The sequence below is a fragment of the Heteronotia binoei genome, chromosome 18 (assembly GCF_032191835.1).
Source record: "Heteronotia binoei isolate CCM8104 ecotype False Entrance Well chromosome 18, APGP_CSIRO_Hbin_v1, whole genome shotgun sequence".
NCBI classification, from domain to species: domain Eukaryota; kingdom Metazoa; phylum Chordata; class Lepidosauria; order Squamata; family Gekkonidae; genus Heteronotia; species Heteronotia binoei.
In genome coordinates, this window is record NC_083240.1 from 23,564,877 (window position 1) to 23,586,543 (window position 21,667).

The 21,667-nt window shown below is 47.9% G+C and overlaps 1 protein-coding gene across 1 annotated transcript in view; it reads left to right on the forward strand.

The window, feature by feature from the left end:
- The window catches only part of PITPNM3 (PITPNM family member 3), a 128,748-nt gene that overhangs the window by 42,857 nt on the left and 64,224 nt on the right, over positions 1-21,667 (forward strand). Inside the window, exons 2-3 of the mRNA XM_060259155.1 lie at positions 2,199-2,291; positions 21,063-21,170. Coding sequence (XP_060115138.1) covers positions 2,199-2,291; positions 21,063-21,170 — 201 coding nt within the window. The remainder of the gene's footprint in view (positions 1-2,198; positions 2,292-21,062; positions 21,171-21,667) is intronic.

Below are 21,667 nucleotides of genomic sequence, written 5' to 3' on the forward strand. Positions count from 1 at the left end.
CAGCAATCAGGATTGGCACCCTGGTTACCTCATCCTGCACTGTCACTGTTCAGCACTGAGGGAACCGACATCCATTGCTGGTGCCGCTGATTGAATCTAAGAACTGGCCTGCTGTAACAGCTAACATCTCTGCCTAGGACTGAGAGACCAGAGTTTGAATTTCCACTCTGCCAGGGAAGCTCACTGGGCCAGTCATTCTTGGCTTAAGCTACTTCACAGGTGGTTGTTGCAAGAATAAAACTGGGGGAAAGGGTAACACGTAAGCTGGTTTGGATCCCACTGAGGGGGGGATAGAGGGGAATATCCAGGGCTTTTTTTGAGCAAGAACACACAGGAATGCAGTTCCAGCTGGCTTGGCTCAGGTTGTGTGTCCTAATATGCAAATGAGTTCCTGCTATGTGAAACAATGGTGACATCAGGGGTGTGGTCTAATATTCAAATGAGTTCCTGCTGGGCTTTTTCTGCAAAAGAAAAGCCTTGGGTATACCTATCTGCATAAATCTGAACCAAGCAACATCCAAACAGAATATGGGCTGTACAGTTAGGACTGATTCTGGGCACTTTTAAGTTCCCTGCTGGCCAGGGACACGTCCCCCACCCCCATCACAGGTATCTTCTGCTCTACACTTTCTTTTGGGCTAGGCTGCAACTGGCATTGTATCTCCTGCCATCTGTTTTTTTTTTATCTTTTGCACTCTACCTCTGTTTTGTGCTCAGGTTTGGCTGCCGTAATCTCACCCTACCACGTTTCCAAAGCAAAGTCTAGACTTGCCTAATACAATGCAGGCCGCAGACAGGAAAAATACCTGCCACCTGCCCGTCAGGAGCACATGCTGGTCCAGTTTCTGTCATTCGGAGATAGGCACAACAGGGCAGACAGCTTCTTGTTATCGACATTGCTGAATTGGGCTAGCCCAGCACCACTGCCGGCTTCCAGGGCCGACTTCGGCATTAATTGGTTCTATTGCATTTGCTGCTCGAAACACAGAGACGGCACAGCTTTAAAGCCGGAGATGTAAAATACCATCCTTTGGGCGGAAGCGAGGCCTAAACATTTATCCTAATCAGACGCAACACTCAATTAGCTGAGGCTTCGTCAGCTTCTCCAGTTTAATTTGAAGGGGCTCACCGTGTGTCTGGCAGCACTTAAGTGCTGAGTGGACTTTATTTAATGTAGCTGAGCGATTAGCGTTCCCCAGGTCCCTCGCCTGCTAGGCAAGGCAGTTGGAGGGATTGGCTTCCGTGATCACTGTGTTGGTTAGCCATAAGCCTTCCATCATGGCCAGATCTAGGGGCATTAAATGGACTTCTTAGGAGACCTAGAAGCAGCATGGACTTGGCAGAGAGGCTACTGCTGAGCCATTGGGCCTTGAAGTTGTGGGGGGGGGGGTGTGTTTTGCCCAGAGAAGGCAAAGTGGAGCAAAACTAATAGAATGCTACTTTGCAAATGTGAATGGCTTCGAGATCATTTTCCTTCCTCCCTAAGAATCTTGGGAATTGTAGTTCTGGGAGGCTGCTGAGCATTGGAATGAATTAGCTTTACATTTGGGCAGTTGGTTCTGTTTAGGTCTTGGGGCAGAGGGCTTTCCCCACCCTAATAACTCAGATCTCTTTTTGCCCAGCAGTGCCAGAGAGTGAATCTGGGAACTTCTGCATGTGATCAGTCTTTGAGCAAAAGATGTCAACTCCAGCTTGGGAAATATCTAGAGATTTGGGCAGTGCCAGCCCTGCCACTAGGCAAACTAGGCGATTGCCTAGGGCATCAGCCTTCTGGGGGCACCAGATTTGGAGGGGGCCCCCATTTGACTCAGTGACATCAGTGCAAGGGGGGGGGGGGCACCAGAAGTTAAACTTGGCTAGGATGCCAGACAGGCTAGGGCCGGCCCTGGATTTGGGGCAGTGCTTTGGAAGGGGAAGAAACTCAGTGGGCATGTGTTGCCACAGTGTCTACCTTTCAAAGCTGCCATTTCCTCCAGGAGAAATGGAGATCGGGCTCCACTTAGAGGCTAGCAACTCTATCCTCCTCTGTGCAAGTCCCCCAATATTGCATGGCCTGAGACTCTTAACCCCTACACCACACTGCCGCTCTCTCATTCAGGCAATAGGCATCTCAGAAAGGTGGTTTCCTAATGCTGAGTTTGGGGTAGCACATTGGGCACTATCCTTTTAATAACACAACTCTCTCCTCTTTTTTGCAGTGGGACTTCGCAGGTTCAGCAACCAGTGGCACATGCAAAGCATCCTCAGTGACTCCGTGGAGAGCTCAGATGATGAATTCTTCGACGCGCGAGGTTTGGAAAGCTCCAGTTCTGTTTCCCCGCTGAAGTTAATTGAAAATAATTTCTCCAGGGGGGTCCTCTGTCTAATGACGGCTTTGTAGAGAGCAGTTGGCAGGAAATGCTGCTCTGGCTTTTCATTTGTTGAGTGTCTTTAATTTGCAAGTGATTTTGATAATCTCTGATGGGGGTGTGTGTGTTTGTGACGCCAGTTCATGGAATTGGTACCAGGGCCCATCGCCGGTACCCAAAGCTTCACTCTCCAGGAAGCCTTGAGATATGGGGTCTAACTGCAACTTTCTCAGCACTGAGGAAAAGGAACTCTCCATGTGGTTCAGTGTTTGCATTTTAGAGGTAAATAAGGAATTTGGCTGGCCTGGATCTGGACTGCCCAGGCTAGCCTGATCTCATCAGGTCTTGGAAACAAAGCAGAGTTGACCCTGATTAGCACTTGGAAGGGAAGACCACCCAAGAAGTCCAGGGTTGTGACACAGAGGCAGGCAATGGCAAATTGCCTCTGTTTGTCTCTTGTCCTGACAGCTTTACAGGGTCACCATGGTCTGACTGCAACTCAGTGGCACTTTCCATCACTAAGGAATTTGTTATTGGGATGTTTGTTTAATATAGCAGAGTTTTGTCCAGTTATAGAAGAGCGGTACTGAGTGCAGTGATTAAATCTCCCAAGAATTATATTGCAAAAAAAAGAGGTACACATTCAAGTAGATCCAGTTCACATTCAGGTTGTTGCAGTCAAAAGAAGAGACAAAAGAGCACTTTCCCTATCACAAATGTCCATCTTGTCTGGCATCACGTGTGTGGAAATGTGAGGGCATTGTATCTACAGGCCATGTGGATAGAGTGAGAAGACAAAGCGGTCACAGGGCAGCTCCCAGGTTAAGACATCCCATTATACACCCTTAGTGCCCCCTCCCACCAATGTCCAGGCATTCTGAGTTGTTCACTCCAGTTTCTGGGTGAGGTGGGAGAATGCATGGATATCACAAGAGTTCTGTGAAACCTGCAAGCTTGCATGTTCCTCTCCCCTGCAAATGGGACAAGACCCATTGCAAAGCTTTTGACTGGGCACAGGGGCTGGCTCTGCATGAGTCCACATTTCTTGGAGCCCCTAAGAGCAAAGGAAGCAAACTGGAACATTGTCGGCCCCTGCTTATGCTAACAAACCTGCTCAGGGACTTTGGATCCAAGAGCTTAGTTCTACATGGCAAAAGAGTGCTGCAGGCTAACTTTGTGGTTGGTTTGAAAGCATAGATTGTCTAGATAAGACAGAGGGGTTTGTGTGTGTATCTTGCCTTTCACAGTTTGTTTCTGCAGAACAGAGGAAAAGAAAAGCGTAGATTGCAAGCATACTGTCTGTCCTGTCAAGGAAAAGGCAGGAATCAAAGGCCTGCGTCTCAAGCACTGTGGTGATAAGTTCTCAAGATGCTCACCAGTTGGGAATGCATAAGCAGAGGGTTTGGGGGATGGGAGATGATAAGCAGGCCTGCTTTCTTGTACTGATGCCTTTGATCCTTTATTTTGACGTAGACTGAGCTGAGAGGAGGAAAACTTCTGACCAGTCTGTCTTGTCATAAGAACTAATGTAGAACTACTCATAGATAGACCCACAGATGTCCTTGCCATGAGTAAGGGGGTGAGCAGCAGATCTTGAGCACTGTTAAAGCTGATGTAATGGAAGAAGAAGAAGACCGTAGATTTATTCCCTGCCCTCCTCTCTGAATCAGAGTCTCAGAGCAGCATTCCTCTCCTTTATCTTCTTCCCCCACTACAGACACCCTGTGAGGTGGGTGAGGCAGAGAAAACTCTCCCAGAAGCTGGCTTTTCAAGGACAACTCCTGTAAGAACTATGGCTGACCCAGGGCCATTCCAGCAGCTGCAAGTGGAGGAGTGGGGAATTAAACTGGTCCTTCCAGATAAGAGTCCGCACACTTAACCACTGCACCAAACTGGCTCAACTTAACCTGAGAGTACCACCCTTTGGGACATTCTCCCACTGAACTTAATGGAGAGCTGTGCATATTGGCATGCCATTTGGATTTCTGTCTGGAGGAGTCCCAAAATGTCTTGGGCTGGCCATAATCAGCATTTGTGGCAGTGAGACTTGCTTAGTAAGGAACAGCAGAGTCTTTTCTTGCAGAGACCCTTAGGCAAAGCTAGTTGCTGACCAGGCTCTGAAGTATGACATCTCCTGTGCTCATGGAGTGGTTAAGAACTCAAACCTCTTGATCTGCAGGGTCCCCACTCTGGACTGGCTATGCTGCAGGGCTGGGGAGTAGCGCTTGCCATGCAAAACCTTAAGGTCATGAACCAGCCCTTCCTTGTCTCTCATTGCAGTCCCTCTTAGCCATATAGGATGTTTAATGTGCCAGGATGACTTCATAGTGTGGCGCTTACTGGGGTCTTCCCACCCCTTGGTTGTCCAGGTTCAAACCTCCCACCCCCGCACATCTCCAAGGAAACTGAGGCTTCCGGAGTGTGCCAAGGCAACCATCTAGGAAGGGCTGCAGAAGCCCAATGTGATGCCATTGGAACAGCTTCCTAGATTGCCGTGACACCAAGAAATGCCAGCAGGCCAGGGGCTGGTGAGCAGACAACCCTCAGGGGCTTTCTGTGTGACTTTGTTGTGGTTGCACAACCCCCAGGGGCCAGCAGCAGAGGCATGAGGCAACAAAGGTGGCAGAAAACCCACCACAAGCAATGGCCCTTTCCAGGAGCTAGGAAGGCTTCTTTGGAAGGGTGGGTCAGGAAAATGCTGGTTCTGTGAACTTAGGCAGATCATGAGAAGGAGGGCAGACAAGGCTGCATCAATACTTAGTTCTTGTGGCCCTTTCTTAAACACTCAGGAAAATGATTGCTACTTAAGGGTCAGGCAGCAATTTTTCTTTAGGCCAGTTTAGCCAGGGATCCTGAAGTATATTTTTTTCCCTTTGCCATCTTCTGGGCATGGATCAGGTGTCACTGGGGTGTGGGGGTGGGGAGGTATTTGTGAATTTCCTGCAATGCTCAGGGGGTTGGACTAGATGACACTCGAGAGCCCTTCCCACTCTATGATTCTAGGCTGCAGTGACCTCCTCAGACCAGTAGGGGCCAGAGGAGAAATCTTTTAAGGCCTCCCTTGGGGAAGGGGAAATGAGATCCCAGGCAGGCAACTGCCCATTGGACTTAGGACCTGCCACTCCCATAGGCCATCCCCCAGGATAGAGGGAGTGGGTGTGGCCAGAGTTGTTCCACCCTCAGACTGTCCTTTAAAAAGTGAGCCCTTGGAGAAGCAGAGAGGAAGGACCAGACCTCATCTAAGGAAGGTAGGAAAAGGTTATTGCTGGGAGTGGGAGATGGAAGAGGGTGCTGTAAACGTCTTCCTCCTCACTCTTTTCTCAGGTTCTTCCTCCAGTGAAAGCCCTACTGAAGGAGTCCTGGACTCCAGGCTGGTACTGGAATATGACACTTCCCTCGTCTTCCCCCCCCCCCCCATTTCCTTGCCTAACAGACACTGGGTGTGTGTGTGGCGAGGAAGAGACTGGGAAATAGTCCTTCTGCAAATATCTCTGAGCTCATGTCTCTGAAGAATGGACCTAACCATCACTTTTTGTTATTTTGGCCTTTTTTTTTAATGTCTCCACTGCAAAATGTGCAGCAGCTATTTCTGGGTTTGCTTAGCTAGATCTATAATTTAAAACCTTAGTGGCATCTTTGGCGAGATGGAGGCACCGTGGCTCTCTCCATAGCAACTTTTGCGTACGCAGTGACAGTAGCAGTTACAATATTTTGATGTTCAAAACACCCTTTTTTAAAAAAAAAAATGTTACAATAGATCAGTGGCAGACAATAATTACATTAATAAAGACGATGCACAATGGAGGATTCTCTATCGCCTCGATAGAGACAGGTCTTTGTGCAGCAGTTTGCAAAGCTGCGTTTGATCTGTTGAGAGCAAAGGGCTCAACACATCAGGCTAGGATGGTTTGTTAACTAAGTCCCGAATTCGGGTTTTTGGCTGCCAGTGTGGTGCCCTTTAAAGTCTGGGCCGTGCGAGCAAAGTAGCAGAATCCCAGAAACAATCTGTTAAATGGACACCATGTTTAAAAGATTTGCATGCAGTTAACGAAATGGAAAATGAAAAGCGTGGAGCCTGTTATCCTCCAAAATGTTGTGTGGGTTTTAGCTTAGTTTAATGTGCTTCCCTTGTCACATCCTTTGCTCTCAGTTTTGTTTCTGTTTACAGTGTGCCATCATGGTGTCAAAACCCACGTATTTCAAACAGACTTTGGGGGGGGGGTGTAAACACATGAACACAGGAAACTGCCTCATGAAGAATTAGACCTTAGGTCTGTCAAGGTCAGCATTGTCTACTCTGACTGGCAGCAACTTTCCAGGATCTCAGGTCTTTCACATCACCTACCGCCTGATCTTTTTTTGGAGATGCTGCCCATGGCCCTTTCTTGAAACAGGATTAAAACAGAACCCCTTAAACTAGAAACCACAGTGCTGAAAATCTTCAAGAAAATCTAGTGAAAAGGACAGTAAATAATGAAGCTTGCGCCAGCTTCCTTCTTCTTTGGTGTCCGTTTGCAGTGTGCCAGGATTTTGCAGTTGACCAGAAAGGATGGGGATATCACCTGCTGGCTACTGTGTTCTTCTATTTATCACACTCATCCTAGAACTAAATCTTGAAATGAGAACAAAGTCTTGCCCAGTGGCTGGGCAGTGCCACAGAGGAGAAGCAGGGAATCTGCCTGTTTTGTCACATTTTAAAAAGCACCATAAAGCTCTCTTGATGTATTAGTGCTGTGTGGATGCTCTGCTTCCAAATCGAAAGGAGACAAAAACAGTCTCTCTTTTTTTGGCCATCAGCCTGTGCCATCATGGAAAATGTTTTAAAGGAAAAATGGGGAATGTTTGATTCTTGCAAAGGGATGTGATGGGCTCTGGCCAGTAGGTGATTGTTGCAGTCTCACAATCACAGTTCTCAAGAGGGGATGGGGTTTGCATTTCTCTAGTGATCAGATATTGTGGTTCATTGGTAGGGTTGCCAGCCTCCAGGTGGGGCCTGGAATCTGGGATTACAACTGATCCTCAGGCTACAAAGATCACCTCTCCTGCAGAAAATGGCAGCTTTCTGCCATTTTGGATTCTATGGCATTACAACTCACTGAGGTCCCTCTCCTTCCCAAAAACTGCTATCCCCAGGCTCCATCCCCAAAATTTGCAGGGATTTCCCAACCCATTGACAACCCTACTTATTGGTGATAGGAAAATGTACTTTCTGCACAACAGGAGAACCATCTATAGTAAATAGTGGGCTATTCCTTGCATAGTGATGTGGTACCTGGATTTTAGGAGGTCTACACCATCCCTCAGGTAGTTGGGACAGCTGCTTTGTGTGGTCCTTCCGGCCGATATCACTGGCATTTTTAAATGCTGAATTTGCACCAGAGCGCATGGCCACTTTGTTTTTTTTCACCTCACTGTTCCCAATAATGTATTCAACAAAAAGTACTTAAGGAACTGAAGGGCATGCCTCCTTTGCTTTTGCTGTGTCTGCCAGAGGAAGTTTCCCTTTGAAAGCAGTATTTGCTGCCTTAAAAACTAATTTCATTGGATTTATAAACATGCATCCCCTCTGTTTGATCTTTGCTAAGCATTAGAGTTAGAAAGGGAAACAAATGGATGTCCATATTCATGAACAAGAGAAGGAAATAGCGATAATTGTAGCAAGATGGCTCCATTTTGGAAGAATTACCCAGTTTGTATTTGGAGAGTTGCTAAAACGAGGTCATGAATCTTCTCAGCTACCTAGGTGTGCTTCAATATACTTCAAAGGCAGGCTTAAATTCCTTTATTTACCTATTGACTTCATTTGTTGCCCGCCTTACTTCTTGAGACTCAAGGCAGATTGCAGGGTTTATAAAGACAATGCAGGAAAAATACTTTAGTGCATGCTGTGCCCAGTGCAATAAAACCGGCTTATGTGAGCTAAAGAGCACTGAAAGGGGAACGGTATAATGCATCATGCAAACTGGATTTCACAAATAGAGAACCGAGATCCAGTAAGCTGGATTTAATGACTTGGGGATGCTGAAGTGCAGATATTGTATTGTATCCGAAAAGGAATGCAGAATGAAGGGTGTGGGGGGGGGGGAGAAGGCTGCTGAACTACTGCACAGGCAATTCAAATTAAAACTTTATTACCAATGCAGAAATGATCCTCCTACAGAGTTCCATTTTATTGCATCCCCATTCCCTTTCTGCTTATGGCCTCCTAAACAGCTCCATTGTACACGTTCTGTGAAATGCCAGCATTGCTGGGAGCCTTCCTGTATTCATCCGGCAGGCCGGTCTATGAAGAGGCTTGCAAAATCTCCCGATTGGGCTTCCAGATGCCTCTTTCTGTCCAGCCTCTGCACAAATCCTGGTTCTGTCCCTCTTGCGCATCCTTGAGCAGCAGATAGTTTTAAAGCGTGCTTTGTGGAAGGGTAGGGTTGCCAGTCTCCAGGTGTTGCCTGAAGATCTCCCATTATAACAGCTGATTCCCAGGTGAAGTGACAGAGATCAGCCCCTTGGAAAAAACGGCTGCTTTGGAGAGTGGACTCCATGGCATTATACCCTGTTGCGGTCCTGTCCCACCTGAAACTCCACCCTCCCCAGACTCCACTCCCAAATTTCCAGGAGTTTCTCAGCTCTGAGATGGCAGTCCAGTGGATGGACGGAGGCCAGCTAAGGCATCCTTCCAGGCATCTGCTGCAGAGTCTTTAACTGTCTGTTTTTCTGAACAGCCCTCTTCTCTGTTTTCCATTCCTCTGCCTGGAGCCCTTCCTTCCCTCCCTCTCTTTTTCTTTCTCTCTTTTTTCCCTCCCTCCCTCTCTCTCTCTCTCTTTCTTTTCTTTATGCTGGACTCTGCTTCTGATCAGATTGCAGAGTGTAGGGAAGAAGGGGGGGGGGTTAAGACTTCTCCCCCGTGTTGTTTTCCCAGCCTGAAATGTGACCTGGGGAGCCACAGGGGCAAACAGCAGGGCTCTCTGCATGTTTGTCATAGAGGAGGCTCCACGATCCAGTGATGAAGCATCTGCCTGGCATGCAGAAGGTACCAGGTTCAATCTCTAGTGTTTGTAAAGTACCGCCAAGTTGCAGCCAAATGATGGTGACCTTGTAGGGTTTTCAAAGCATGTGATGAACAGAGGCAATTTGCCGTTGCCTGCCTCTGCATAGCAGTCTCCCATCCAATCTGACTAGATTGGGCTAGCCTGGACCATCCATCAATCTGTGGACTCTCCAGTTAATGCATTCTGGTATTAGGCAATGTAGAAGACCCTGACCTGAAAACCCTGGAGAGCCATTGCCCATCTGAGCAGGCAATACTGACTGTGGCTTCATCCACACTCGTATCATTGGATATTTTGCTGCTGTTGCACACTGACGATCATTTGGAACAGGCTTATCTCGTGTGGACAAACCAAACCAATTGCAAACGATCGCTGTAGTGCAGCGATAACACGGTGACCGACGATGTGTGGGTTCCAGCCCTGGATAGAGTAACAATGCCAATCAGTATAAGGCAGCTTTGTGTGTTCAAGCTGGTAAAATCTGCCAGTGGCAACTTCACAGGGAGACCAGCTTTCGAGTCTGGTGCCCAGGGCAGCTTCGACCCACACTGGCATCACCGTCGTTGTCTCCTCTGTGAGCTGCCAGACCTGAAGGCAAATCGCAGTGCTTTTAAAGCCTCATCTTCTTTGCTGCCTTCTCCGGCACAGCATCATTATCTCAGGGTAGATAAGGAAAGGCAGGTAAAAGAACCACATGTCTCTGGGGACGCGGAGGAACAAAGGGAGGGAAAAGGCCGCATGCGGAGAGGAAGCAGAGCAAGTACAAGAAAATGAGGTGGCTTATCGGGCAGGGACAGGCCGCTTTGCTGGAGGAGGCAGCAGTATCTCTAGAGCTTGGAGCAAGCTCTTAGATCATTCACCTTCCTTAGCGCTTTGGCGACCTACAGATTGTGCCCAGACAATTCAGACTGTGGGGGGTGCACATAAACATCCTCTTTTTTTTTTGCCACTGCAGAGCTCTTAATTAGCAAGGGGCAAACTTCTAAGGTTTTGTTTGGAATGAAACCAGCAATTTACGAGTATCATAGAAGTATGGTGGGGGAGTTGGAGAGGCAGGGAGAAATCTCTTTTCCTAATAGCTCTAAAATCACTTAGATTCTCAGTCTCTCCCCCCAAGTATCTAGCCTTCCTTTTGCACGTTGGTGTTCTGCTTCTCCAGAAGAGTGTGTGTGGGGGGGGTGGTGGTGGTGGTGGTGGTTCTGCTGCCATGTTTCCAGGTAGGGTTGCCAAATCTCCTCTGACCACCAGTGTGGGATGGGGATAGGGTTGCCAGCTTCAGATTGGGAAACTTCTGGAGATCTCCTTCCTTGGAGGTTTTTGAACAGAGATTAGATGGCCATCTGACAGCAATGCTGATCCTGTGAATTTAGGGCAATTTCCTGCCTTGTGCAGGGGGTTGGGCTAGATGACCATGAGGGATCTTTCTCAACTCTTATGATTCTATGATTTAGGGGTTGAGCCAATGGAGGTCAGGGACCTCAGTGGGGTACAATGCCATAGAGTCCCCCCCCCGACATTCCTTTTTCTCTAGAACACATCTTTGTAGTCTGGAGCAATGTTCCCTCTAAGCTGAGTTAGTGTGAGCTAGCTCACAGTTTTTTAGCCTTCAGCTCACACATTTTTGTCTTAGCTCAGGAAAAATTACCCGAGAGCAAACTAATTGATGCAGTAGCTCACAACTTTAATGCCAGTAGCTCACAAAGTTGAATTTTTGCTCACAAGACAACACAGTTTAGAGGGAATATAGGTCTGGAGATGAGCTGTAACTCTGGGAGGTCCCACCTGGAGGCTGTCAGACCTAATGGTGGGGGCAACGTCAGCCACTGCTGGGAGGAAAGGCTGAGCTCTCTTCCTCTCCTCTCTACTGCCTGGCATGCTGCTGTGGCAGCGGTGAAGGCTTCAGAGTGGCTTGAAATATAGGGCAGCGCTCTCCCTGCTCAAGATGCTTGGTGTCCAGCCAGGGAAGCACTCAGGGCTCTAATGCTCGCCTTCAGCACGAATGGTGCCAAGGTTCATTGTGCATTATGGATTTCAGCAGCCCAGCTTGTCTTAAGGCAGGGTGAGGTCTTCCAGGATGCTGTACTGAAGGCCCTCTCTTCCTTCCTGTGCTTTCTGACGCTCCCTGGTGGCTGTTGGCCTAACGCACCAACCAGCACCTTCCTTCTGGAAAAGAGAAAAAAGTAACTATATGTGGGGCGATTTGGGGGAAGGGGGCACATCTCTGCTGCATGATTAGCTGGGTTAGTTCGCTGAGGGCTGTGTAGGCTTGTCAGCCTCCAAGTGGGGTCTAGAAATCCCTCAGAAATTACATCTGATTTCCAGATGACAGAGATCAGTTCCCCAGGAGAAAAAGGCCGCTTTGGAGGGTGAACTCTTTGGAATCAAACCCTACTGAGCTCTTTCCTCAGGCTCGACACTCATATATCCAGGAATCTTCCAACCCCAATCCTATTGCAGAGGATAGCCAAGGACTTGACAAAGTCCACAGCCCCCCAAAAAGGTAGGGTTGCCAACCTCCAGGTGGCATCTGGAGACCCCTCATTATTCCATTGATCTCTGGATGATCAAAATCAATTCCTCTGGGGATAAAAAAAACTGCTTTGGAGGTTGGACTCTATGGCATCCTACCCTTCTGAGGTCCCTCCTCTCCCCAAACCCCACCCTGCCATGGCTCGGCCCCCCAGACCTCAGGTATTTCCCAACCCAGAGCTGGCAGCCCTAAGAAGGAAGCTGGTTCATCTTGGCATTTGCCAGCTGCTGTTTGGCCAGTTGCCCCTTTGAACAAGCTCAGCGCCTTTGTTTTTCCAGTTCTTCAAACCAGGGGCAAGACTTGGAGAAGAGAGGCATTGATTTGGCACTTAGGACCAGAGCCAGAGTTCTTTGTCGAGCTCAAATCCTCACTTGCTCATGGATGCTTGCTGTGACCATGGGCCAGCGATTGACTCTGTAAGCCTGATGTGCCTCACAGATTGGTGATGTGGGGGATAAGGCAGAGGAGGAGAGAATGAAGCTGCTTCAGCTGCCCCATCGAAGAGAAAAAGTGGATATAATAAAAATAAAAGTATTAGGAGTCTCCCACTGCCCAGCACATGGCTCCCACAGGAACAGTTTAAATGTCTTGGGCACCCGGGGAGCCTCTGTTTTGCATGCAGAAGGCTTCAGGTTTAGTCTCCAGCATCTCTAGTTAAAAAGGATCAGGCAGTAGGTGATGTAAAAGACTTCACCCTGGAGAGCAGCTGCCAGCCTGAGTAGACAAAACTGACTTTGACGGATGAATCAGTGCTCTGTTTCAGCATAAGGCAGCATCAGTAGTGTCCATGTGTGACTGCAGGGGGCCTGAGAGACTAAAGAGGAGACAGATGGGTGGGTTGAGGTGGTTTTTACAACTTGGCTTGAATGGAGCAGCCACATTTTTGCAGAAGGTCAGGAATCAGCAATGGTTTGTCCCAGGTTGACTGCTGACTCTGTGCATAGGAATAGGACTTGGAGCATATTTCAAGTGCAGTGGAAACGAGGCCGATACCAGGCAAAGGAAAAACTCCCCCGCCACACACACACATGGTAATAAACTCTCACATCATCCAGCATCAGCAGGTGTTGCAAGCTTGTCTCCTCTGAATCAGTCGCTGCCGCCTGGATTTAATTATCATCATGATGCATGTGTTTTCAGCACAGGGTCGATATGGGCTGACCTTGGTGTTGATAGAAGACAAGGCTCCATTCAGAGGGCTCTTGGTGTGGTAGTGTTCCGTTACTGTTCCCCTAAACATGGGAAGCAAAGATGGGTTGGGATTTCATGTGAGGAGGATTTAATTATTTAGGACAGACAAAAAAAAGGAAGTACTTCTTCACCCAGTGTATCATTTAATGCCAGTAGCTCACAAAGAAGAATTTTTGCTCACAAAACTCCACATCGTAGAGCAGGGGTGACAAACTCATTTGTTATGGGGGCCAGATCTGACATAAATGAGACCTTGTTGGGCTGAGTTATGCTGGATTGGGCCATGTGTGTACCTATTTAAGATTATGTAGCAGAGATATAAACTTTATAAAGGACATAAACACAATTAAATATTTTTTTTAAAAAAAACTTAAAATGTTTAAAATGTTAGCATTTGTTGGTTTAAAAGGTGCTTTCTTTGTATTTCTCCCATGGGATTCAGGGAACTGGGCAAAGGAAGCTCTGGCTCTTTCCTTCCTTCCCCAGGGGACTGGTGGGGGGAGGAGCCTCAGCCAATAGAAGGAAGAGAGGCTTGGCTCAGTAGCTCTGCTGTGTGATTGAGAGAGCCTGGCAAAGCAAGCTCTGCCTTCCCTCCTTCCTCTCCAAGGGAGAAGCCTCAGCCAATGGAGAAAAAAGGTTTTGCTCTGTAGTTCCTGTGCAATTGAGCAAGCCTTGTAAAGCAAGCTGTGATGCAGAAGGAAGCAAGAGAGAGGGAGAAGAAAGCAGATGACAGCCAGTTGCTTGGGAGCCTGATTCAGCAACTGGGCCGCATGTTTGACACTGCTGTCTTAGAGGGAGTATTGCTTGGAGCATGTGCTGAATCCTTCCTCACCCACAAAAAACATAACCTGGTGCTTGGGTTACAAATCCTTGGCAGACTGGCCCAAGCTCTTTCCAGACATGAATTTACTCCTTCCCTGCCTTCTTTGGTTCCCCGGGTTTTTTTGGGGGGGTGGGGGGCAGAACTGAGGGAGCTCAAAGGGTCTGCCTCTTTTCCTACCATTTTTTTGGCTGAGGCAGGTAGGAAGGATGGCTGGCCATCGCCCTCTCGAGCACTGCCTGGGCAAACAGGCAAGCTTGCCTTTGTGTGTGTGGCTTTTTAAAAACTTCAATGAAAGCAAAGCCGCTGTCCTTCAGAGCCGAAACCCGGGACTCGGCTGACCTTTTGTTTCCACCTGAGAAGAGCGGAAGGTTTCTTTTTTTAGCCCACTAAGTGTTTTCGTTGTGGAGCAATGAAGCTGTGGGAGGGGAGAGGGGAGACGATCCTGGCAAGGATTTTGAGGAAAGCTGAGGCTTTGCTGCCTGGGAATGCACTCAAAGGTGGCAGCCTAATTGGGTTGAGGAGGGCTCTGGAACGATGGGAGGGAAGGCTGATGGGACCCCCCACCCGCTGAAGTTGAGCTGAGGTTTCACAGAAACGGGGAGCTGCTCTCTGTGGAATGATGGCTCCCTTTGCATATAGCCTGCCTTCGTAATTCATCTTAGGCTTATCCTGAGGATTCTGAGTCTGCCTCACCACCAAAAGTGTGCATGTTCAGGTCTATAAATGTTCCAGGATCCTATGTCTCCCACAGTCATAATCAATGCAGATATTCTTGGGGTGGCTGCTCTGTTCTCCAGACAGTGGTTCCTGCTGTGCAAACTGATTCTCTCACCCACGTGGTTAACCTAGGCAATAATAATATGTAGCCCTGGAACAGTTGAGGCCTCACAGTTTTGAGGCATAGGGGCCTCAAAACTGCAGGACCACCGCTTGGGCAGGGCAGGCAGGCAGGCAGGCAGTAACCAGCCCTCTTCTGTTTCTTGAGTTGTAGGAAAAGCCAAAATTTTCTAAAGTAGCAGTAGGAGCTCCCCCAGCATCAGCCTCAGAATGCCAGTGCAAGGTAGACATTTAGGCTTTTTCATTCTTTGACGGGAGCCTGAGCCTGTTATGGAGGAGGAGGCAAGGACGTGGCTTCTCCTTCCCAGTCTCTGAGTGGCCCTCAGGAAGGTGCTTTCTGATTTGGTTCTGGCTGCTGGAAAAGGGTAGTCTCATCTCTTGTGGCATTGGTCCTCCCCAGCCCTTGGGTCTGGGCCATCATGTGGGTTGTGGGGGCCCACCCACTGGGTCATGAACTCCTATAAATCTTCCACTTTTTATGCTCTTGAGAAGCAATTTGCTTACTAGTGCAGATGAATCAAAAGCACGTCTTTGCGTCTGCTCTGAGAAGGATGACAAGATGGGTTCGCTCAGTACTGATGAGGATTCTGGCAAAGGCTGTCATACTAATTGTAAGAGACTAGAACACGTATGGCCAAACTTGCTTAATGTAAGAGCCACATAGAATAAACGTCAGATGTTTGAGAGCCTCAAGACAGTGAGGGAGGGAAGGCAAGCAGATAGATGGGCAGAGGGGGAGAGGAAAGGAGAGGTGGAAAGAAAGCAACTTGAAATGCATTTCTAAGCCAGCGGTTGGCTCGGCTTGGAGAAGTGATTTAAAGAGAGAAATGCCTTCTTCTCTTAAGCTGGCTGAACTGGGTGGTGGAGGCTTCGAGAGCCACACAATACATCTGAAAGAGCCACATGTGGCTCCTGAGCCACCCATGGACTAGCACCTCTGACCCCCTCTCAGAACCTGTTAGAACTCCTGCAGGCAGTTTGGGACCCTGAGACAGAGAATCACACCTGATCTATGATGCTAGGTCTTTCTTTACTCCTCTCTTTTTGCTTCCCTTCTTTAAATTCCCATGTCTGTCTCTCTCGGCTTGACTTCACGAACGAAGATTTAAGAAGGGTGCAGTAGTCCACGTCTGTTGCAGGCTCGCTGGTGGCTGACAAGACCAATGCGGGACAGGCAGGTCCGGCTACAGTGGCTGCAGGGAAAAGTCTGATTTGGGGTTGGTGCTGTAGCAGTGCGATTCTTCCTCAATCTCCTTTTGTCCTCAAGACCAGCTATGCGTGCGTTCTCAAAGGAAGAGACAGCCTGGTGGATGGTGTGCCTCCATGCTTTGCGATCTGAGGCTAGGTCAGACCACTGGTGATGGTTGATGCAACAGGTACCAAGGGATTTCTTCAAGGAGTCCTTGTACCTCTTCTTTGGTGCCCCTCTATTTCGATGGCCGGTGGAAAGTTCGCCATACAGGGCAATCTTGGGAAGGCGGTGGTTTTCCATCCTGGAAATATGCCCTGCCCAGCGCAGCTGCGTCTTCAACAGCAGTGCCTCGATGCTTGTAACCTCCGCCCGCCTGAGGACTTCAGTGTTGGTCACAAAGTCACTCCAGTGGATGTTGAGGATGGTGCGAAGGCAGCGCTGATGAAAGAACTCAAGGAGTCGCAGGTGATGACGGTATAAAACCCACGATTCGGAGCCGTATATGAGGGTTGTCATCACAACCGCTTTATAAACATTGATCTTTGTGCCTTTTTTCAGATGCTTATTGCTCCACACACTTTTATGCAGTCGGCCAAATGCACGGTTTGCCTTTGCCAGCCTATTGTCAATCTCCTTGACGATCTTGGCATCTGAGGAGATGATGCACCCCAGGTAGCAGAACTGCTGGACTGTCTTCAAAACTGATTCACAAAACTGATTCACCCACAGTGATGCAAGGAGGGTGATAATCTTCCTGGGGTGCAGGCTGGTGGAGAACTTCTGTCTTCTTCAGACTAACTTCTAGGCCGAATAGCTTGGCAGCCTCTGCAAAGCAGGACATCATATGCTGCAGAGCTGATACCGAGTGGGAGACGAGTGCAGCATCATCAGCAAACAGTAGCTCTCAGATAAGTTCTTCCATTGTCTTGGAGTGGGCCTTTAGTCGCCTCAGGTTGAACAGGCTGCCATCGGTGCGATAGCAGATGTAGACACCATCGTCATCATCTAAATCTACTGCGGCTCTTTGAAGCATCATGCTAAAGAAGATTGTAAAGAGAGTTGGCGCGAGAACGCAGCCTTGCTTTACACCTATGCCTATTGGGAAGGGCTCCGAGAGGTCGTTGCAGTGTCTGACTTGGCCTCGCTGGTCTTCATGTAGCTGGATGATCATGCTGAGGAACCTTGGGGGACATCCTAAACGTTCCAAGATTTGCCACAGGCCTTTCCTGCTAACGGTATCAAAAGCTTTGGTAAGGTTGACAAAAGTCACATATAGACCCTTGTTCTGTTCCCTGCATTTTTCTTGGAGCTGCCTGAGAACAAATACCATGTCGGTGGTGCTCCTGTTAGCTCTGAAGCCACACTGGCTCTCTGGGAGGAGTTCTTCTGCAATGGTGGGCACCAGTCTGTTCAGGAGTATTCTAGCAAGGATTTTGCCTGCGATGGAGAGCAGGGTTATCCCCCGGTAATTGGAGCAGTCTGACTTTTCCCCTTTGTTCCTGTGTAGAGTAATGATGATTGCATCGCAAAAGTCCTGTGGTAGTTAGCCTTGTTCCCAGCAGGTGACAAGTACTTTGTGAAGTGCGCTATGTAGTACTATGTCCCCATGCTTCCAGATCTCTGGTGGGATTCCATCAACTCCCGCTGCCTTGCCACTTTTCAGTTGCTTGATGGCTTTAACAGTCTCTTCTAGGGTGGGGATCTCATCCAACTCTGTTTTCACTGGTTGAAGTGGGGTGAGGTGGATTGCTGAATCTTGAACTACACAATTTGCACTGAAGAGAACCTGAAAATACTCCGACCACCGGTTCAGTATGGATACCTTGTCTTTGAGGAGCACTTGGCCGTCTGCACTATGCAAGGAACTCTGAGCCTGATATGATGGACCATATACTGCCTTCAGGGCTTCGTAAAACCCTCTTAAATCACCAGTGTCTGCACGCAGCTGGGTTCTCTCTGCAAGGTTGGTCCACCACTTGTTCTGAATGTCTCAAAGCTTGCGCTGGAGATTGCTACATGCAGCACGAAAGGTTGCTTTTTTCCCGGGACAGGAGGGCTGAGCAAGATGTGCTTGGTAGGCAGATCTCTTTTTCGCCAGTAGTTTTTGGATCTCTTGATTGTTCTTGTCAAACCAGTCCTTGTTCTTCCTTGTGGAGAACCCGAGGACTTCTTCAGAGGTCAACAGGATGGTAGTTTTTAGGTGTTCCCAGAGTGCTTCTGGAGAAGGGTCTGTGGGGCAACTGGGGTCCTCAATTCTTGTCTGGAGTTTTGCCTGGAAGGCAGCTTTAACTTCGGCTGACTGAAGGCTGCCAACCTGAAACTTCCTCTGGGGGATACCTGCTCTCCTGGGTGTAGATTTAAAGTGAAGACGGAGATTGCAGCGTACAAGACGATGATCCGTATGACATTCTGCACTGGGCATTACTCGGGTGTGTAAGACATCTTGAAGGTCTCTCTGGCGCACCAGAATGTAGTCAATAAGGTGCCAATGCTTGGACCGTGGGTGCATCCAGGTTGTCTTCAGGCTGTTCTTCTGCTGGAAGATAGTGTTGGTGATGGTGAGCTGATGCTCCGTGCAGAATTGTAGCAGGAGGCGCCCGTTATCATTGCAGTTGCCAATGCCGTGTTTGCCAAGTACTCCTTTCCAGGCTTCCGAGTCTTTACCTACTCTGGCATTGAAGTCACCAAGGACGATCACCTTGTCCTCTGTAGGGGTCTTCCGTACGAGGTTGCGTAGATCAGCATAGAACTTGTTCTTTTCTGCAGGATCTGCTTGAAGGGTTGGAGCATACACACTGAAGAGTGTGGCATGCTGCTTGTTTTGAAGTGGGAGGCGCATGGACATGATGCGATCTGAGTGACCTGTTGGCAGGTTTTCGAGTTTAGAGGCAATGGAGTTCCTGACCATGAAGCCAACGCCAGAAAGGCGGCTCTCAGCCTTTGACTTACCCGACCAGTAGAGGGTATAGCCAGCACCGTGTTCTTGAAGACTACCTTCCTCAGGGAAACGGACCTCACTGAGAGCTGCTATGTCGATATTCAACCTGAGAAGTTCGTGGGCAACTAGAGCAGAGCGTCGTTCAGGGCAACCACTGTCTACTGTGTCAAGCATGGTTCTGATGTTCCAACACGCAAGCTTTAGTCTTTGCACACTTTGTGAGGCAGGTGCATGCCTTTTCTTTGTTGTTATTTTTCGACCACAAGTAAGGATGCCCGTTGACCGCGGCTAGCCAACTGGGGGGTGGGAGGAGACGAGCTTTGTTTACGCCACCTTTTCTAGGCCCCTCTCCATACGGAGCAAGCAGTGCTGTCCCTAAATAAGGCTGCTTGGTCGTTCAGGGTGCTGCCGAAAAATGCTTTTGTCTCCGGATCAGCATCAGGCAACCAATACCCTGAACCGCCTACATGCAGGATCGGGACTGCGGCTTCCAGTGGCATCTTCCACCTGCCGTTTCACCCCTTGCCCATCGCTGCAGGACTTGGTATGTTGTGGGTTGTGGATGTGGATACCCTTCAGGCCTGCGCAGAGGAATTTTTAGGTGAAGCACAGTGTGCGCAGTACTGGCTCCACCCTTTCACCTTGGGGTCATCTGCCATGGCCCAGTAAGCCGGGAGTCCTCCAGGTGGTAGATGTTACATTAACGAGCTCTTTCTGCCCGGGCTTGATGTTAGAGTTTCCCATGTAACAATGAGGAAAATGATTTTCTTTCCATTGTATCTGAGGAAGCGGGCTCTGACTCATGAAAGTTCGTACTGGAACAAATTCTGTTAGTCTTTAAGGTGTCACAAGATTTTTGTTTTAGCAACAGGCTGTCTGAGAATGTAAAATGCAGTAAACTACAAAATTTGTTCTAATTTAGTTTATACCTCATGCGATGTGTTAAATGTGTCTCTTAAGTTAACACAAAGACTGCTAAATGTTTTCTGTGCTGTCTTCCAAAAAAGGATTTTAAGTCTTACTGGTTTTGAGAGTAATTACCTAGAGACAATTATTTGTGTTTGTTAATGCCTGTGGAGTCCAATTGATTTATTGTCTCTTGCCCCCCCCCAAAAGCTGTGTGTAACTTAAAGCCAGCACCATTTGAAGCAGCAGAACCAGGACTCACCATCATCACACCCTGGGGAATTCGCCTTTTAAAACATTTTTTAAAAAAATAGAGAACAAGAAGGGGAGGGGGACTCAAAATCCAACAACTAAATTTAAAAAAAGAATAGAAAAAATTATATAAAGTAGACACTGAAATAGAACAAGTTAGGGGCATATCTATGCACAGGGCTATTTTTGTAGAATAAGCCCAGTGGGAATTCATTTGCATATTAGGCCACACCCCCTGATGTCTCCATTGTTTTGCATAGGACTTTTTTGTAGAAAAAGTCCAGCAAGACCTCATTTGTATATTAGACCACACCCCCTGACACCAAGCCAGCTAGAATGGCGTTCCTGTGCATTCCCACTCAAAAAACCCCCTGTCTATGCATAAATTTCTATAAAAGGTTTCCAGATATCTAAAAATAAGTCTATACTCAATTGTCATCTATATGTCATGCATTCAGATATTCTAAGGTGTTCATCCTTTGATTGACCAGAGGTGGGCATTTATCTCTCCAGTGTTGTAACACAAGTCTCTTAACATCTGGCTTGATGAAGAGTTCTAGTAAATTTGAAAGCTTGCACACCCTTTTGTGTCATTGAGTGTTGGTCCTAATAAAAAATATTATGCGGAGTGGGTTTTTGGGATCCACATAGTTGCTACCAAGTTCCTTTTGTGCTAGCCTTGCCACAGACAGCCTGTCCAAGCCAAGATTATTGCTTTGTGTTCTCAGAAAACATTTTTGGCCAAGGTACAGAAACACATGCTTCCTGGGAGATGTAGCTGTGGCTTAAACCCCACCTCCTGTGCAAACCTCAGCATGTAGATGCAGGATACTGTGAGCATTTTTTGCAAAGCCTTCTGGAAGACCCCACCTGTGTTGGTCCCATGTGCTGTATTCTCATGATGGGCTGCTTGATATCCTTGATAACTTCTAAAAGAGATGATTTTGCCTTTATCTCCTTAGCTATCACTGAACTCGGTGTGTGTTTCTCTTGCTGCAGAGGAAGTGGCAGAAGGGAAGAATGCCATTCTCCTAGGAATGAGCCAGTGGAACTCAAATGACTTGGTGGAGCAGATCGAGACCATAGGGAAACTGGAAGAAAATCAAGGTAATTATTGTCACGTGTCCAGACACATATTCATATTCTCTCTCATACACATGCACACTTATTCCACTGCCTTATAAAATGATGTTCAGAGGCTGCTTCCCAAAAAGCATTAAAAAAAGAATAAAGCAACTTTAACAAAGTGAAATTCCATAACAGTTAAAGACAAAACAGCGAGTAATTACACCAGATAACACAGCACAAAGCAATGTCCTTATTTAAAATCTTGGCTAAAATAAAACTTGAGCTAAAATAAAGCACGTGTCTCGAAGGAAGGTATAGCTGAGTTCATATGCCACCGCCACCGAAAAGGTTTCATCTCAAATACTGACCTGTTGGTTTCTGAGCTTTATGACACTGTCTCCTCAGAATGTACCTGGAAGTCAGATAGGGTGGGAATATTGATGATGGTAGTCCTCTAGAGCACCCAAGGCTGACAGGGGAGGAATACGTGTAAGTGGGTACATTGCTTTCATGAAAGGATCTGCTTGTCGATTCTC